General features: G+C 48.0%; 1 protein-coding gene across 4 annotated transcripts in view; it reads right to left on the reverse strand.

Moving 5' to 3' along the window:
* Positions 1-18367, reverse strand: part of R3HDM2 (R3H domain containing 2) — a 46041-nt gene that overhangs the window by 12040 nt on the left and 15634 nt on the right. For 3 of the 4 annotated variants that reach the window (XM_033083167.1, XM_033083169.2, XM_033083166.2), the window contains exons 2-12: positions 13432-13630; positions 11846-11887; positions 11294-11380; positions 10955-11081; positions 8840-8918; positions 8207-8266; positions 7909-8049; positions 6818-6926; positions 5625-5720; positions 4407-4438; positions 961-1193 (exon numbers count right to left, since the gene is read on the reverse strand). In XM_033083167.1, the coding sequence (XP_032939058.1) occupies positions 961-1193; positions 4407-4438; positions 5625-5720; positions 6818-6926; positions 7909-8049; positions 8207-8266; positions 8840-8918; positions 10955-11081; positions 11294-11380; positions 11846-11887; positions 13432-13599 (1174 nt within the window). In that variant the 5' untranslated portion in view covers positions 13600-13630. The remainder of the gene's footprint in view (positions 1-960; positions 1194-4406; positions 4439-5624; positions 5721-6817; positions 6927-7908; positions 8050-8206; positions 8267-8839; positions 8919-10954; positions 11082-11293; positions 11381-11845; positions 11888-13431; positions 13631-18367) is intronic. The other variant, XM_033083168.2, reaches the window with a different exon arrangement.

Consider the following 18367-nt stretch of genomic DNA (forward strand, 5'->3'; position numbering starts at 1 on the left):
GGGCACAGCAGAGGAGAGAAAACAACACAAACTGGGAATGTGAGCTGCAGGGGCTGGGAGCAAACTCTGCCCTTCGCCCCAGATAACCCTGCTGAAGGGATGGGAGAGGTGATGGTGAGTTCTGAAGAAGTGGGTGATGAACCCAGATGTCACAACCAGGTGGCACATCCACAGCAGGGTACTGAGATCCTGGTGCCACCCATGCCCTGTTTTAACCAGAGCATCACAAGCCCCCATTCCCCAACCCAAAACCTGTCAGGTGTCCTCTGGCAGGGAATGAGCTCCAGTTCCTCAGCCCAAACCCTGTCAGGTGTCCTTTACCTCCAGTTCCTGACCCCAAAACCTGCCAGGTGTCCTTTAGCTCCAGTCCCTCACCCCAAACCCTCCCAGATATCTTTGAGCTCCAGTCCCTCACCCCCAAACCCTTCCAGGGGTCCCTTAGCTCCAGTTCCCCAACCCAAACCTTCCCAGTAGTCCTTTGGCAGGGAATGAGCTCCAGTTCCTCACCCCAAACCCTCCCAGGTGCCCTTTATCTCCACTCCCTCACCCCAAACCCTCCCAGATATTTTTGAGCTCCAGCCCTTCACCCCAAACCCTCCCAGATGTCTTTGAGCTCCAGTTCCTCAGCCCAAACCCTGTCAGGTGTCCTTTGGCTCCAGTTCTTGAGCCCAAAACCTTTCAGGTGCCCTTTAGCCCCAGTTCCTCACCCTAAACCCTCCCAGGTGTCCTTTGGCAGGGAATGAGCCCCAGTTCCTCACCCCAAACCCTCCTAGCTGTCCTTTGGCTCCAGTTCCTCAACCCAAACCCTCCCAGCTGTCCTTGAGCTCCAGCCCCTCACCCCAAACCCCCCCAGCTGTCCTTTGGTTCCAGTTCCTCACCCCAAACCCTCCCAGCTGTCCTTCAGCCCCAGTCCCTCACCCCAAACCCCCCTCTGCCCCCTGCCCGGCCGCAGCCCCGCACCTGCCCGTGAGGTCCTGCTGGCAGTGCTGCCCTTGCTGCTCCCGATGCTGTCCCCCCTGGTGAGGATGGAGATGCCACTGAAGCTGCTGGCTTTGGTGACAGGAGGCCTGAGGCTGCGCACGGAGCCGTCCGAGTCCGTGCTGCTCCAGGGCCGCGGCTCCAAGGATTTGATGTCGCTCTCGGTGCTGCTCTGGCGGCTGCCAGAGGCTCTGCTCAGCCCCTCCCTGGTGCCCCTGCAGAGACCACAGGAGTCAAGCTGGCTTCAAACAGGGCTAGTGAAACACTCATCTTAAAGAAATTCGGATATTAGTTTGAAGTTAGAAGAAATTTGGGTTTGAGGTAGTTAGCTGGAACTTCAATAATTGATTGCCTGTTAATTTATGTTTGCTTAGCTGTGCTTGCAATGGGAAAGGATGAAACTAGGAGGTAGGTCCAAAGAACATAAACAATTACAACCAGAAACTTTCTTTGCAAAACTGGAGTTGCCCCAAAAGCCATTTGTATTGTCATTAATAGAAAATGTTGAGAGTTCAGGGTGAGGAAGACTCCCTTACTTCCTCCTTCTAAGACCCCTCCCCACAAAAAATAACCCCAGACTTAATTCAAGAAGCCAACCACGCTGCTTAATAGCCATTCCAGCTAATTTCCATAGGAAGTGGGGATGGGAGGGGCTGGTATTATGAACATTTATTTATTTGAACCTTTTGTCAATAAATAGACTCTGTAACCACCTGTAATTTTGCAGTGTTATTACCCCATGCTGCTGCCCAGTGCTGAATAAACACATACTTCTATATTTAAATTGTTAGAGGTCTTTTGTCTGTCACAGCTGAGTATCACTATTAGATCAATACTCATATTTTGGTAAATCAGTAGAGCTGCTGGTGCTGCACCAGTACACCCAGTGCAGGCTGGTGGGGAGAGGTTGAAAGGATGGTACAGAAATCTCTCCTGATGTGTGAAAAATCCTTAAAATCAGAGGGTTTTGGGAAAGCTGCAAAAATCAGGCCTCAGAAAAAGCAAAATTGCAATTAAAACTAAGCAGTAGGCATCAGATTTGTCAGCAGAAAAGTTATATGAGATGTAAAAAGCAAGGACAAATAGAACAATGGTCTGTGTATTAAAGCTTGGCTGGAATAACCCCCTAAGCTGCAGAAAAGTTTATCTAGCAAGATATTAAAAAAGTTCTAAACTTAATAATGAAACTCTGTGCATTGTATTGTAAGGCTTACAAGCAGGTATTGTATTCAAAATAAGCAAGCATTGTTTTAACCAAAGGTACATGGACTTAGAGTGGTTGGATAAAACTGTTAGTATGCTTTTGCTTTTTTTTTTGAGTGGTCAAAAAAATTTCAAACTGAGTTGTAACATCACCTTCTGCAGCTGCTAGTGAGGATGTTACCTGCTGCCATTTTCCTGTTGTCCCAACCATATAAATGAAACTAATACTTAAAAAATAAAGCAGCTCAAAGTGTGTTCCTGTTCATAATTCTGTATGAAACCCAGAGCCAGCATTAAAGATGAATTACTGAGGAGTAGAAACATTTGTGCCTGCCCAATCAATTTGGGTGTTATAAAAGAATGGGGTAGCTGACCACTAGAATTTGCTGCAGTTTGGGATGGAGTGTGCTGTGAGGAGGTGAGGACAGACAGACAGAGTAAGGTGGCCAGGAAAGGGAGAGCTTGGGGTTAGCCAGTCATACAGGGTGGAGAGGAGTCAGAGCTGTGTGGAATTGACTGTAGAAAAACGAGTCAGAGCTGTGTGGAGCTGCCTGGGAGGGAAGGAGTCAGAGTTGTTGTAAAGGCATGAAAAGTTTCATAGTAAAGGACTGGTGGAGATGTCAGTCCAGTCCATCTTGACATAATAATTGCAACAGGGGACAGTCAGCAGCTGGGTTTGGGATCATTTTAGGGGGTATGGGGGAAGTCTGACAGCAAAAACCTCCCCAAGGCACAGGTTTTGTGCAGGCCCAGGTTTTTGTGCTGGCCCTGTGGTGACAGCCAGCTCCTGGCCCCTTTCTCAGGCTGGAACAGAGCCCAGCAGGGGCAGAAAAAGATCCTGTGCTGAACATCCCCATCTCAGAACAGAGAGCTTTTAAAGGTTGGAGATGAGGGTGATGGAGATCCTGGAGACCAATTCCCACTCCAGGCCTGCTGAGGATTTCTGTCTTTGGGCCTGTTTGCCCAAAATTGCAGCTGCCCCATCCCTGGAGGTGTCTAAGGCCAGGTTAGACAGGGCTTGGAGCAAACTGGGGGAGTGGAAAGTGTCTCTGTCCAAGACAGGGAGGTGGAAAGGGATGAGTTTTAAACTCAAACCATTCCAGGATTCTGGACAATCACCACCCCCAGAGCTGTGCCCTCACTGTCCCCCCTGCCTCAGCCCAGGCCAGCTCTGGACACAGCAGGATTTTATGGGATATGCAGGGAGCCTGGGCCCTCAGCCCAGCTGGGAATGGGCTTTCCCTGGGGAGGGATGGAGAAAAAAAGAGGAAGGAACTGCTGAGATGATATCCTGGCAGCATGTGAGAGCCAGAAATGCATCTCTTGGAAAAGCAGCACAGTGGTCATGTCCCTAGAGAGCTCAAATGAGATCTCTCATCCAGGGAAAGCCCAAAGCAGATGGACTGAGCTCCTCAGGGCCTGGGCACCACAGGCAGGGAAGCTCTTGGGGTTTTTGCTCCATTCTGGGGGAGTTTTACCCCAGCCTCATGGATCTGAGAAGTGTCCTTGCTGTCCCTGAAGCAGGGACACAGCCCCTGTGACTGTGCTGAGGACACTCCACTTTCCAGGACAAAGCTGCTCCTGCCTGGCTCAGCTGCTCCTGCCCTGTCCCACCCAGAGCTGCCCCATCTCCAGCTTTGGCAGGGAGGGCAGAGCACAGCAGGGATGAGGTTCTGTCCCTTTTCATCCTGTTCTTTGTCCCCACACCTCAGCAGCCAGGGCTGTGCAGGGTGACTCATCAACCTTTTCATCCATGGGAAATCTGCTTAACAAGAAAATGCTCCTCAAACATGTTCCCAGTGCCCTCAGCAGCTCCTGTGGCTGAAATGGAGCCTGAGACACTTCACTGTCACCATTAAATCATCCAGCCTTGATAATCAGGGATAATCAGGATCCTAATGCTATCCTGGCACTGTAGGGGCAGGGATTTCCAATCCTTGTGGGGAACAAGAGGTGGAATGGTTTGAAAACTGCTGGAATTCCTCCCTGCCATTCCCACCCTCCTTTTTAATTAATTAATCAGTAAAAAAAACGACTTGAAATTGATGTTGCAAAGAAAACACCTCCAGTAACTCCATGGTGGGATTGAGCAGGACATGGCACAAAATAAATCACACAGAGATCCCTACAAATCTGCCTGTGTCTGTGGAGAGTCTGGTGAGGGAAAAGCACCATTTTAGAATCATGCAGAGCTTTGGGGACACCCCAGGGGCTGCAGCACTCACCTGCTGTCTGTGAGGTATCCATTCTGGCCAGACTGGGAGCAGGAACAGAGATGGGGAGGAAAGAAAAGAGATTTAGTAACTCAGAACAAAGCCAGGTGATTTCAAAGATTGGGGCTGGGACACAGGGTGTGTTGAGGTGTGCTGTTGAGCCTCCTGCACACCAGATCCCTGTGGATCTCCATCCAAGCCCTTTCCTGATCCCTGTGACCTCTCAAATCTGAGTCCTCAGCTCCCTCCTCCTTTGAGGCAGCTCTGGTGGAGCCTCTGTCCATGTGACAATCAAAGCACACAAAGGGGTTTTATGTCCTAAATGCAGCATCTGGAGCTGACTCCAGCTGGGAGAGCCCCAGAGCCAGATGTGAGCATGGGACACTGCTCCAAGCACAGAGCAGGGACTTCAGGAAGCAATAACCAAGCTGGGCACTGCATGAGACACACAAAAAACATCCTGCCCAACTCCTGGGAATGCCCAAATTCCTCCTGGGATTGTCTAAATCCCTCCTGGGAATGCCCAAATTCATTCTGGGATTGTCTAAATCCCTCCTGGAAAGGCCCAAATTCCTCCTAGGAAGGCTCAAATTCATCCTGGGATTGCCTAAATCCCTCCTGGGAATGCCCAAATTCCTCCTGGGAAGGCCCAAATTTCCTCCTGAGAATGCCCAACTCCTCCAGGGAATGCCTAAATCCCTCCTGGGAACGCCCAAATCCCTCCTAGTAAGCCCCAAATTCCTTCTGAGAATGCCCAAATTCCTCCTGGGAAGGCCCAAATTCTTCCTGGGATTGCCTAAATCCCTCCTGGGATTTCCTAAATCCCTCCTAGGAAGGCCCAAATTTCTCCTAGGATTGCCTAAATTCATCCTGGGAAGGCCCAAATTACTCCTGAGAATGCCCAAATCCCTCCTGGGATTGCCTAAATCCCTCCTGAGAAGCCCCAAATCCCTCCTAGGAAGGCCAAATCCCTTATCATCTTTTGGACAGCAAGGAACAGCACTGCATCCACTCCTCCCTGAAATTTTAGGGAAGGAGCAGATTGGAGGTGCAGGTGTGGTTCCTCCACCCCAAAATCTCAAACATCTTTGTTGGGAGCTGGAATTCACTGGCACATCCCTAAAATTCTGAGAAATTGGTAAAAAGGCAATGATAAGGTCTGACCTCTTGGCATATTCAAGGCACTCAAAGCTGCAGGAGGATCCTGGCAGGTGAGGGATCCAAACTTACCTCTCGTGCAAATATCCGCTCCCTGACCCGCTGATATTCCTCCTCTCGCTCTTCTATGGATTTGCTCCTTCTCCCATCCTGCAAGGGGAGTCTGATCTGAAGGGACAAACACAGCTCAGGGGTCAGCAGTTGCCAGCAGGAGCAGTCAGCTGCTGGGAATTTTGGGGAGGATGTGGATGATGTGTTTGGATCCAGCTCTGCCTTTGGGACCTACCTTTGCCTGGCTCCAGGGATGGAGCTCCCAGAGGTGCCAGGATTTGAATTTCATTTCATTCCTGGGCATTGCCAAGCAAAACCACCCTGCCTGAGCTCTGCCTGAGGTCAGGAAAATCACCAACAAAAAAGGGGGAAAAGCTAAAGGTCACTTTTTGGAGCTCCTGCTCCCTTGTGCATCCTCTGTGCAGCCACAGGGAAACCAAAAACTGGGATTGGCTGCAAGGATCAGCTTCTCATCCTGACTGGAATTCAGGAACAGTCCCACAGACAGGACAGCTCTGGGTTTGGATAGGAAAAAAAATCCTCCCTGTGAAGGTGAGGCCCATCCCTGGCCTGTGCTTTGATGTGCTGAAAGCCTCAACCAGGAGCTGCTCATCAAATTAAGTGGTAATTCCAAACTGATCATTTGGAAATAAAACATCAGCCCTGGCCCTACAGGACAGGACACAGGGAATGGCTGCCCAGTGCCACAGGCCAGGGATATTGGGAAGGAATTCCTCCCTGGGAGGGTGATGAGGACCTGGAATGGATTTTCCAGAGAAGCTGGGACTGCCCCTGGACCCCTGGAAGTGTCCAAGGCCAGGCTGGACAGGGCTTGGAGCAAACTGGGATAGTGGGAGGTGCCTCTGCCATGGATGAGCTTTAAGGTCTTTTCCAACCCAAAGCATTCCAGGATTTTATGAAGATGGGAGCTACAAAGCCCTAAGATCCCTGGGGAAGGAAACAACACTAAGCTGAGGGGTGTTCCCAAAAAAAAAAAAAGGAAAAGGCTTCACCTTAAAACCTGGCCTAGCCCCAGCTGATTTTAGGGGATGGAGAAATACACCCAGAGCAATTCTTCATCCATTTCCATAGGATTTGGAAAAGTTTTTAATGAAATTCAGATGCTGCTGCTTGGGTGAGCTATTAAATGTTACTTCAGGAGAATTTTGGAGCTGTTTTTGTCTCGTGAGCAGGTGCCCCCTGCCACCCCTCACCTGGTTATCATCCCGATCCATGCTGGTGTCATCTCGTTTCAGGATAAACCTCTGGGGAAATTCAGAGTTCTTCTCATCCTTGATGTGCTCAGAGAATCTCTGCTCAGGGCTGCAAGAAAACCAGCCCTGGTTAGGAGGGAAAAAAACAGGTCCAGAACATGGCAAGATGTTTGTTGTGTGAAATTTCAGCAATAAGAGTTCCTGTCCTTTCTCCAGGAGCTGTGGAGAGGCAGGGAGGGCTGGAAGGAAAAGATTCTTCCTTATTCCTTCATTCCATGATTCTGATTCTTCTAGAGAAGGATCTCTGGGAGATTTTTTTGTTGTGAGGCAAAAAAAAAATAAAAATGTGGTGTGGTGTGGGACCCATCCTGCTACAGAGCAATTGTGGGTTGTGGGGAAGGGGAAAAGGGAAGGGAAGAAAAAGGGAGGAAAAAGGGAAGAAAAGGGGGAAGAAAAGGGGGAAGAAAAGGGGGAAGAAAAGGGGGAAGAAAAGGGGAAGAAAAGGGGAAGAAAAGGGGAAGAAAAGGGGAAGAAAAGGGGAAGAAAAGGGGAAGAAAAGGGGAAGAAAAGGGGAAGAAAAGGGGAAGAAAAGGGGAAGAAAAGGGGAAGAAAAGGGGAAGAAAAGGGGAAGAAAAGGGGAAGAAAAGGGGAAGAAAAGGGGAAGAAAAGGGGAGAAGGGGAGAAAAAAAAAGGTGGGGGGAAGGAATGGGGGGAAAAAGAGGAGGAAAAAAGGAGGGGGAAGGGGGGGAAAGGAAAAAGGAGGGGAAAAGAGGGGAGAAAAAAAAGGGGGAGAAAAAAAAGGGGGAGGAAAAAAAAGGGGGAGGAAAAAAAGGGGGAGGAAAAAAAGGGGGAGGAAAAAAAGGGGGAGGAAAAAAAGGGGGGAGAAAAGGAAAAAATGGGAAAAAAATGGAAAAAAAATGGAAAAAAAATGGAAAAAAAATGGAAAAAAAATGGAAAAAAAATGGAAAAAAAATGGAAAAAAAATGGAAAAAAAATGGAAAAAAAGGGGGAAAAAAGGGGGAAAAAAAGGGGGAAAAAAAGGGGGAAAAAAAGGGGGAAAAAAGGGGGAAAGGAAAAGAAAGGAGCCTCACATCCGTGTGTTACTGGTCTTGTTGATGATCACAGCCTTCCCAGTCTGATCCACGTTGTGATCCATCCCAAAATAAGCAGCGACGCGGTGCAGCAGCATCCGGTGGTACGAGGTCATCTGGGGGAACTTCTTGAACTGATTGCTGGGGAGAGGGGACAGGGCTGGAGCTCCAAGCACTCACACAGCTCAGGGTGTACAAAAAACAACCCTCACCATCTCCCTTCCCCCCTGGGAGCCCAAATTCCTGAATTCTCCATGATAAATTTCTTCTGCTCCACAGAAATTTGATGATCACTTACTTGTTATCACTAATGAACTCCAGAATCTCCTGTTCCAACTTGAGCAGCATCATTCTATCCCTGTAAGAAAAACAGAAATTTAAAAAGGTTTTAGGGATGAACAGCTTTCCCTGCAGCAGAAAAAGTCTCAGGTAATTTCACATTTTAACAGAATGGGCTAAAAAAACCTCCCTGCTTTTCAATTGAACAGCAGATTTTTTTTTTTTCCTGTTTAAGGTTGTTTTGCTAACAGTGCTTGGCTTTGGAGAGCCTGAATCCCTTCTCTGCTGGAAGCTCCAACTTTGTTATTTCCCTGCCAGCCTTTCCCTCAATCCCACTGATTATTCCTGCAGCAGCTCCTTTACAGGCTGACACTTGACAACCATTTATAGAAAAAAGGTTTCAAGCAATCAAATTTATTTCTTTGCATTCAAACAAATTATTTGTCCTTCTCTCTTTGCATCACACACAATTCCATGTTTGGAATTTAATAGGATATAAAATTACAGTTCTGCTTTTTTTTTTTTTTTTTTCAAACAGCTCTGGTAACTCTTGGAATTCCAGAGAGGAAAATAAAAAATGTTTTCAGGTATTGGAGGTGCTGAAATCCACCCCCAGACCCCTCAGGGAGTTGTTTTACTGACCAGGACCTACCTTGGGTTTTTTTTCAGTGTATTTACTAAAAATTCATGCAAATCTATTCCAGTGGAGTCTGTATATTCCTGGCTGGAATCTGAAAAAAAAAAAAAAATTACAAAAAAAGCAATGGCAGCAGAACAAATTAACAAAGCACTGAAACAGCACAGAGGGAAGGGAAGGGAAAGAGGGAAAAAAAAGGGGGAAAAAAGGCGAAAAAAGGGGAAAAAATGGGGAAAAAAGGAAAAAAAAGGAAAAAAAGGGGAAAAAAAGGGGAAAAAAAAGGGGAAAAAAAAGGGGAAAAAAAGGGGAAAAAAAAGGGGAAAAAAAGGGGAAAAAAAGGGGAAAAAAAGGGGAAAAAAAGGGGAAAAAAAAGGGGAAAAAAAAGGGGAAAAAAAACGGGCAAAAAATGGGGAAAAAAAGGGGAAAAAAGGGGAAAAAAAGGGGAAAAAAAGGGGGAAATGGGAAAAAAATGGGAAAAAAAAGGGAAAAAATGGGAAAAAATGGGAAAAAATGGGGGAAAAATGGGGGAAAAATGGGAAAAAATGGGAAAAAAATGGGAAAAAAATGGGAAAAAAATGGGAAAAAAATGGGAAAAAAATGGGAAAAAAATGGGAAAAAAATGGGAAAAAAATGGGAAAAAAAATGGGAAAAAAATGGGAAAAAAATGGGAAAAAATGGGAAAAAAAATGGGAAAAAAATGGGAAAAAAAATGGGAAAAAAATGGGGAAAAAATGGGGAAAAAATGGGAAAAAAATGGGAAAAAAATGGGAAAAAAATGGGAAAAAAATGGGAAAAAAATGGGAAAAAAATGGGAAAAAAATGGGAAAAAAATGGGAAAAAAATGGGAAAAAAATGGGAAAAGGTCTCTGTGTGCATGAGTATGATGTTCCCACATTTCCCAGTCTAACCCAGGATTAAAACCCCCTTGTCCCAGGACAGCAGGACCAGCACACCCAGCACCAGGCACTCCAAGGCCCTGGAGGAGGATGACAGGGAGCTGGGATGGGTCCCAAGACCACCCCTGAACCACACTCTGGACTCTCCCTGCTGGTCCTTGCAGGTGTTTATCCCATACTTTGGTCCAAGCCTCACAATCCTTAAATCCTGCAGGCTCTGGGAATCCCTGCTGGCCTTTGCTTCCCCTCTTCCCACACCCATTTTAATTTTAAAAATAATTGCAGAATAAATCAATGAAACCAAATCAGCACTGGTGCAGAGCTGCCCTGCAGGGAAATTTGGGTGGAATTTGTTCCCCAGATCCAGTGTGTCTCCTTTAGCCATTTCTCTGCCCCAGGAACCTGTCAGTCTGTTGGGAATGTGTGAGCCTGGAGAATCCCTCCCTTTCTCCATGCTCTGCTCTGGAAGGAAGTGAAGGAAGCACCCCTGGAAGTGTCCAAGGCCAGGCTGGATGGGGCTTGGAGCAAACTGGGATGTCCCTGAGGTGTCCCTGCCATGGCAGGGGTGGGATGGCAGCAGGGAGGAGAAGAGAGGAGAAGAGAGGAGAAGAGAGGAGAAGAGAAGGAGAAGAGAAGGAGAAGAGAAGGAGAAGAGAAGGAGAAGAGAAGGAGAAGAGAAGGAGAAGAGAAGGAGAAGAGAAGGAGAAGAGAAGGAGAAGAGAAGGAGAAGAGAGGAGAAGAACCCAGGGAGACCCTGGAGCCTCTTCCAGTGCCTAAAGGGGCTCCAGGAGAGCTGGAGAGGGACTGAGGACAAGGGATGGAGGGACAGGACACAGGGAATGGCTTCACAGTGCCACAGGGCAGGGATGGATGGGATATTGGGAAGGAATTCCTGGCTGGGAGGGTGTGAATGGATTCCCAGAGCAGCTGTGGCTGCCCCTGGACCCCTGGAAGTGTCCAAGGCCAGGCTGGATGGGGCTTGGAGCAAACTGGGACAGTGGGAGCTGTCCCTGCCCATGGCAGGGGTGGCACTGGATGAGCTTTAAGCTCATTTCCCACTCAAACCATTCCAGGATTCCCTGATGTTATCAACCCCACAGTCCTGCACAGCAGCAGCAGAGCCAAGCAAGCACCTGTGCAGCACCTGTGCAGCACCTGTGCAACACCTGCCCCAAATCCAGAGGATTCCCAGAGCAGGGGAGCAGCACCTGCCCTGTTCAAACCAGCACCTGACCTCGAGAGAGCATCTTCCTTGGTGTTTTTTCTTTATGCTTCTCTTTTTCTTCTTTCTCCACCCCATCTTTTGTGGATTTCTCCTCTTCCTTGTCAGAGGGGCAGCTCACATGCAGCTGGATGATGTCCTGGGGTGAAATAAAGGTTGGAGTCCCTCAGACATTCCCTCCAAGGCTGGAGGTGTCAGTGGTTGAGAAAAGCACCACAGGAAGGTCTCAACCAGCTCTTGTGGGAATTTTTTTGTTTTCCCAAGGCACAACAGAGCTAGACATAGATGATTTCTAGCAAATAAAGGATTTCCTGGGATTCCACACTCAAATTTATCTCATTCTGGGCTCACCTGAGACTCCAGCAGCCCATCCACGAAGGGGCCCGAGGATTCCTCACACACAGCCAAACTCCTGACCAGTTTAAGCTTTGAGTTAGACTGAAAAAAGTAAAAAAAAAAAGAAGGTAATGGTTACAACACCTCAGCCAAAACTCACACCTGAATTCTTGCAGCTGCATTCCCAAGGCACTTGAGCAGCCATTCCCAATTAAACTGCACAATAAGAGGGATATTCCCCTGAATATACAGAGATATAAAATGACTTGCAATCCCTGAACAATGAATTATTTTATTCCTTCAGCTTTTAAACCAAATTTGAGGTGGGAAATTCCTTGCCTTAATTCCTGCCCTCCCTGACTTACAGATAGAACAATTTCAGTTTTAATCCTGTGAGAAAGGAGTATGTGGAAATCCCTGTCCTGAACCATCACGTGGCTCCCAGAGGCAGGAAAGGCTCAGGAGCAGCATCAGGATTGATCAGGATTGATCAGGATTGATCAGGATTGGCTCTGGGCTCAGCTCAGAACAGCCCAAAGGAATCTGGGCTGGCAGCAGAGCTCCTACCTTGGCTCTTTTCCTGGCGTGTCCATGACTCGATGTTCGCTTCTGTGGAGAGAGAAAAGGGAAGGCAAGAAGCTTAACCTGCAATTCCTGGGACACAAAATGGGATCAGAAATGCTGCTGCTCTGTCTGGAGAGCCACCAAACCCAGAAATCTTCCCTACTAAATTCCAAAGAGCCTGGTGAGGCTATCCCTGCACAGCTGTGGGTCTGGCTGTGCAGCTGTGAGCACATCTGGCAGCTGTGCCAGCCCACAGCTGGAATAACAGCAGGCAGCTGAGGGTGGGAACTGCTTCAAGCTCCAGCAGGAGCCACAAGCACAGGTGGTAGGAGAGCAGAGCAGCAGGAATGAGTCCCAAATGATGCTTGCACAGAGTTTTTCTTCATTTCTCCAAATGAAATCCCAAAACATTCCCGGTTATTTTTAACGGAAGCGCAGCAATAGTCAAGCAGCACTCCTGAAACTCCAGATTCACTCCTGAAACCAAGCTCTCCCTGCATGCTCCACTTGACATGAAGTCATTAGCTCATCCTCAGATCAAAGAAAGGAGTGAGAGGGAAGTGACAGCCCTGGCACCAGAAGCAGGGGACAGAGCACGAGTGTCCCCCTGGGAATTTTTCAGTTATTCCACTCCCAGGCTCAGGGAATGTTTCAATCACTCTGACCAGGACAGATTCAGCTGAAGAGGAAGGGAGGAGCCTGAAGAGAGGGTGGAAAAATGGGCACAGGCTCTGTATCCTTTGGGAAGGGATGGGAAGCAGCTGGTGAGTGCCCAGCTCTCCCTGAAATCCCAGAAATTCCCAGAAATTTGGGATTTTTTGAGCTTTTTGTGCTTTCTGGCACTGATCCCCTGAAGAAATCTGGACCTGAAGCCTTGGAGAAGATTTCCAAATTTAAGTGATGGAGTTAAAATCACATAGATAAATACAAATGTGTGATTTCACATGGTGAAGGGTTTTAAATTTGAGGTTTTTATAATATATAATAGGAATGGGACAAAATGGAAGATTTGGGGTGTTGTTTTTTCCATCTTCTTCATGGTTTCAGGTTGTTTCTGTTTGGACAGTTAGTGCTGCTCTGAGGGTCACAGCAGTTTGGTTATTGGGTCAAAAGTGTAAATAATATAGGTTTTAATATATAAAATATATATACTTATATATAATATAGGTAATTATATATAAATAATACATACTTATATGTAACTATATATTACATTATATTATTACTTTATAATACATTACATTATATTACATTATATTTACAAATTTAATATAAATTCTATATTATATTATACAAATTCTACAATATTATAATTATATTATTATAAATAATACACTTTTAAATAAAGTACTATATCATTTTATAAAATATTAAAAATAAATTGGACTGTTTAGCTTCAGCCAGCTAAATTCACCTCCATTTTCTCACTTTAGCTGGTAGCTAGGACTGTTGCAGAACCCTCTATAATTTAGATAAAATTTAATAAATGACCAAGCCTGAACATGAGAAAATTCATCTCTTTTGTGGTTTAAATCCTGGCTCTGAGTGAAGAAATGTCAGGAGCCACAGCTGGAATTTGTAACACCCACCTGAGATTCCTGGCGCACGCTGACCTCCTCCCCCCCATCCTTCTCCACCTCCTCCTTGCTTGGTGACCTGGAGACATATTTGGTTTTGTTCACAGATTCCTCCACCACTTTTTTTTCTGATTCCTTCATAATTTCCAGGGACTCCTGTGCTGTGTTGCTGTTGGACATCTTCAGAGCCCTCCGACGCAGCGAGGGGCACCTGTGGGACAGGGGACAGCTCAGGGGTGCACACAAATGAACAAATTATCAAATTATCAAATTACAGTAATTTCATGATTATAAGCTGCACTTCCAGGTGCCAGCAACTTTTCATGCTTTGTCCATACATAAGCTGCACCTGATTATAAGCTGCACATTACAATACAGGATGTGATCAAAGGTGTCTGTTCTATCACCATTTGTTGAGGGTGGGGCAGTGATCCTGATCTCTGTGGGAGATATTCTGTTAATGGGCATCCATTGAAACCAGGCAGGGCATTGTTCTTTATCTCCATGGGATATCTCCTGTTAATGGCCATGTTTTATAAACCAGGCAGGGCATTGTTCTTTATCCCCATGGGATACCTCCTGTTAATGACCATGTTTTATAAACCAGCTGGGGCAGTGTTCTTTATCTTTTCACAACCCATCCTTCCTCCAGCCAGTCATTTTCTGCTCATGGCCATTGAGTTCCACTGATAAAATTACTGCATCCCATTGGGAGTTGCTCCAGCCAGGGGGAAGAGCCCAACATTTCTTACCAAGATAAAAACAGAGGTTTTGGGACACTAAGGGAGCCCTTTCTCCACTGGACTCCAGAGGAAAACCGGATTTCTCCACATCACCACTGGACCCTGCGAGGGAAACTGCACCTTGTACAGGAGCACTGCTCCAACTGAGCCACATCTGTCACTGCAGGAGGATGCAGCCACCATGGGATGGGACTGCTGCCAACACCCTGCCTGACGGGTGTCAGGTTGTACTCTGACTGTGTCAGGGTTTGGGGTTTGTTCTTTGTAGTGCTGTATTTCTATTTTAATTTCCTTAGTAAAGAACTGTTATTCCTAATTCCCATATCTTTGCCTGAGAGCCCCTTGATTTCAAAATTATAATAATTTGGAGGGAGGGGGTTTACATTCTCCATTTCAAAGAGAAGCTCCTGCCTTTCTCAGCAGACACCTGTCCTCCAAACTAAAACAGCAACTTTTTGTTTGTCCATATATAAGCCACACCTGATTATAAGCTGCACTTCCAGGTTCAGACCAAAATTTTAGTCAAAATGGTGCGGCTTATAATTGTGAAATTACTGTAACAAATTAACAAAGGTGTTCTTGGACACAAACCCTTGCAGGTTGGAACCCACCTGGTGCACAGATCCCAAACCAAGCCCACCCACTCAACCCCTGGGTGCAGGAACTCCATGGCTCTCAGCAGGATTTTGGAGCCACCAGGGCTGGACAAAATCCCTGAGGAAGAACAGAGATCCTGAGGCAGGTGAGTGATGGAGAGAGACAGACTGAGGGCAGCTCTAAACCATGAAACATCAGCCAGGCGAAAGAAATTCCAGCAGCCAGAGCTGGACAAACCACCACCAAAAAGTCTGCATTTCCCCAAATCCCAGACTAGTTCATTTTCTAATCAGTCAAATCTTCAGTGAGAAAACAGCCTTGTACTCCAAACATGCTCTGTGAGATAAGGCAAACCTGATACCTCCTTCTGGTCAGATATTTCAGGACAAGTGGGACTCAAATTACACATTAAGACAAGAACTCCTGATAAAGTTGTGTTTAATTGCTTCCCTTTGATTTGCAAGAAGCAGACAGCCCATGGAGGGCCTGGAAGCACCTCTGGATTAGAGTGGAGCCTGGACAGGGCAGTGCCTGTGCCTTGGTGTGCTGAGAGCCTCAACCAGGAGCTGCTCATCAAATTAAGTGTTAATTCCAAATTGATCATCTGGAAATAAAACATCAGCCCTGGCCCTACAGGACACAGGGAATGGCTGCCCAGTGCCACAGGGTTGGGATATTGGGAAGGAATTCCTCCCTGGGAGGGTGATGAGGACCTGGAATGGATTTTCCAGAGAAGCTGGGACTGCCCCTGGATCCCTGGAAGTGTCCAAGGCCAGGCTGGACAAGGCTTGGAGCAAACTGGGATAGTGGGAGGTGTCCCTGCCATGGCAGGGGTGGCACTGGATGAGCTTTAAGGTCTTTTCCCAACCCAAACCATTCCAGGATTTTATGATTCCAGTAGCTCAGAGCAGGTCTCAGAGTCTGAGCAAGGACTAAACCAGCTCCACATGGCTGTGCAAGGATGTGGCACCAGGAAACACCTTTGTGGAGACAAATTTCCAAAAAGAAAAGGGGAGCCTAAATCAGAGTGAGGCTCAAACAAAACCCCTCATAGCAGAACACATCTGTTTAACAACTCCTTTTCAATTCCTTTGGCAGAATGTGGCTGAAACAGAGGCAGAACTCAGAGATTTATCAGCTCCTGACCCTGCACAGGAAGAGCTGATATTCCTGCACTGTTCCCCTTTAATTTGTGGAGCTGCTGAACACAGAATCTGTATTTGACATTTATGCAGTTACTGGAATTGGTTCCAGACACAGAAAGCAGGAGAATGCAGTGAGCTGCCTCCATTCCACGGATTCTTATGGGGGTTTTTAACAAATTTGTGAAGACATGGAGGGCAGGAGCCTGGAAAACATCAAATCCAGTGGGACATTGGGACAGGACTGACACAGGGAGGCCACCTCAGCTTCTTGTATTCCATCACCACCTGCTCAAGGCTGGCCATGAGTGAGGCCAGTCCAGAGCCACAAGACAGGAAAAGGAAAAGTTACTGAACTCAGTGTTTAAGTGAGTGGGAAATAGCCCCAAAAATTCCTGGGGAAAAGGTGCAGGGAAAGCATCCATCCTGCAGCTGCAGGCTGAGATCCAGCACAGGCTGAGGAGCCCCACACGAGGGAATCCCAACAGGAATTAGGTCAGGAAGGGAAAAGGGAACACTGTGCCTGTACCTCATTGGTGGGAGGATTGTGCAGGGGGTGAAGGTGGTAAACTCTGCCTCCCCTCACCCCAAAACACTCCACACTGTAGGAAACTGCTCCAGGCTCGTGGCCAGAACATTCCAAGAGGATCTGGAGCAGATTTGGGGAAAGAGGGAGGAGGCAGCACCGGAACTGCACACACAACACTCAAATACAGGAGCAGGTTTTGTACAGCTCATTCCCTTTGCACCACCCACCCTCTAACAAGCTTTTCCCCCCCAAGTCAAACACCTCAGCCAAATTTAAGAAGGATAACAGGATCTTTTCCCATCGTGCTGCAACGTAACTCCAGCATCACACAGGGAATATGATCTGATTTCCCAGAAAAGACAACTCAGAGCCACAGAACTGACATTTATCAGCTGCCCCCTCCTGTTTCAGCTTCCATCCCCACCAGGCAGCCTCCAGGACATTTCCCTGCATGCAGAATTGGGGGGAAGATCCGGGCACTGCTGCTTTTCAGAGGATTCCTTGCGGGATGAATGAATCAGCCCCGCAGCCTCGGGCAGCCGTGGGAGCAGAGAGGGGGTGGCAGACGCCAGTGCCGGTGACAGACGGGGCTTGGGGAAGTTCAGAGCACTCAGGGGAGTGGGTGGGACTGAGCTGGGCCTTGGGAGAGAGGGGGGAAAAAAAAAAAATGACACGGATGCAACAGAAAATGTGTGTCAGGAAAGAAGATGGAGCAAAGGTGGGAGGAGGTGGAAGGGAGGAGGTGGTGTTGCTGGTTTGGGAATGGGGATTGGCAAACTGGGCCACTGACAGCAGGGACTGGGCATACTGGGAATGCTGGCCAAGGGCCAGGGAGTCGGGACACACTGAAATCCTCCTCCTCACTCCAGAAAGGAACATGGAATTCCACCTCTGCTGCCTTCTTGCCACCTGCAGTTTGCAGCTGCCGAGCCCCGGGAATGCAGCAGCAGCTCCTGCTTGGGCAGGGAATAAAAGCAAGAAAGTTCTGCATTTCCAGTTCCCATGGATCAGATCTGGAAAAGGCAGGAAGCTCCTGCTAAATAAACTCTCTTCCTGGCCTTGTTTCTCAGGGAACAGACCTGCTCCTGAGCTAAATGAGGGTGCAAAGGAGACATATGGCTGCTGGGTGCAGCTGCCCACACACAGCTCCGGTGCTGCAGAGGGATGGAGGGGCTGAGGTGGGGATGGAGGGGTTTGAGGTGGGATGGAGGGGGTCTGAGGTGGGATGGAGGGGTCTGAGAGGGGATGGAAAGGTCTGAGAGGGGATGGAGGAGTCTGAGAGGGGATGGAGGGGGATGGAGGGGGCTGAGAGGGGTCTGACAGGGGTGGAGGGGGTTGACAGGGGATGGAAGGGGTTTGAGGTGGGATGGAGGGGGTTTGAGGTGGGATGGAGGGGTCTTAGAGGGGATGGAGGGGGATGGAAGGGGCTGAGGTGGGATGGGAAGGGGCTGAGAGGGAATGGAGCGGGCTGAGATGGGATGGAGGGGGCTGAGATGGGATGGAGGGGATGGAAGGGTCTGAGGTGGGATGGAGGGGGCTAAGAGGGGGATGGAGGGGGCTAAGAGGGGGATGGAGGGGGTTGAGGGGGGGGATGGAGGGGGCTGAGAGGGGCATGGAGGAGTTTGAGGGGGGGATGGAGGAGTTTGAAGTACCTCAGCCTTTCCCTCTCAGGTTTCAGGGCTAAGCAAACAGGCACTGAAGGAGTGGATTGTTCTGCTCTGGGACAGCCTCACCTCCAGTCCTGTGGAGCACTTTTGGGTGCCAAAGTAGAAGAGGATCTAAAGCTATTGGAGAGCATCCAAAAGAAGGACACAGAGATAGAGAAGGGTCTGGAAGGAGCAGCTGAGGGTGCTTGGCTTGTTCATCCCAATCTGCAGCTTCCTCATGGGCACCAATCTCTGCTCTCTGGTGACCCAGGACCCCCAGGAATGGGCACG

The sequence above is a fragment of the Catharus ustulatus genome, chromosome 31, assembly GCF_009819885.2.
Source record: "Catharus ustulatus isolate bCatUst1 chromosome 31, bCatUst1.pri.v2, whole genome shotgun sequence".
NCBI classification, from domain to species: Eukaryota; Metazoa; Chordata; class Aves; order Passeriformes; family Turdidae; genus Catharus; species Catharus ustulatus.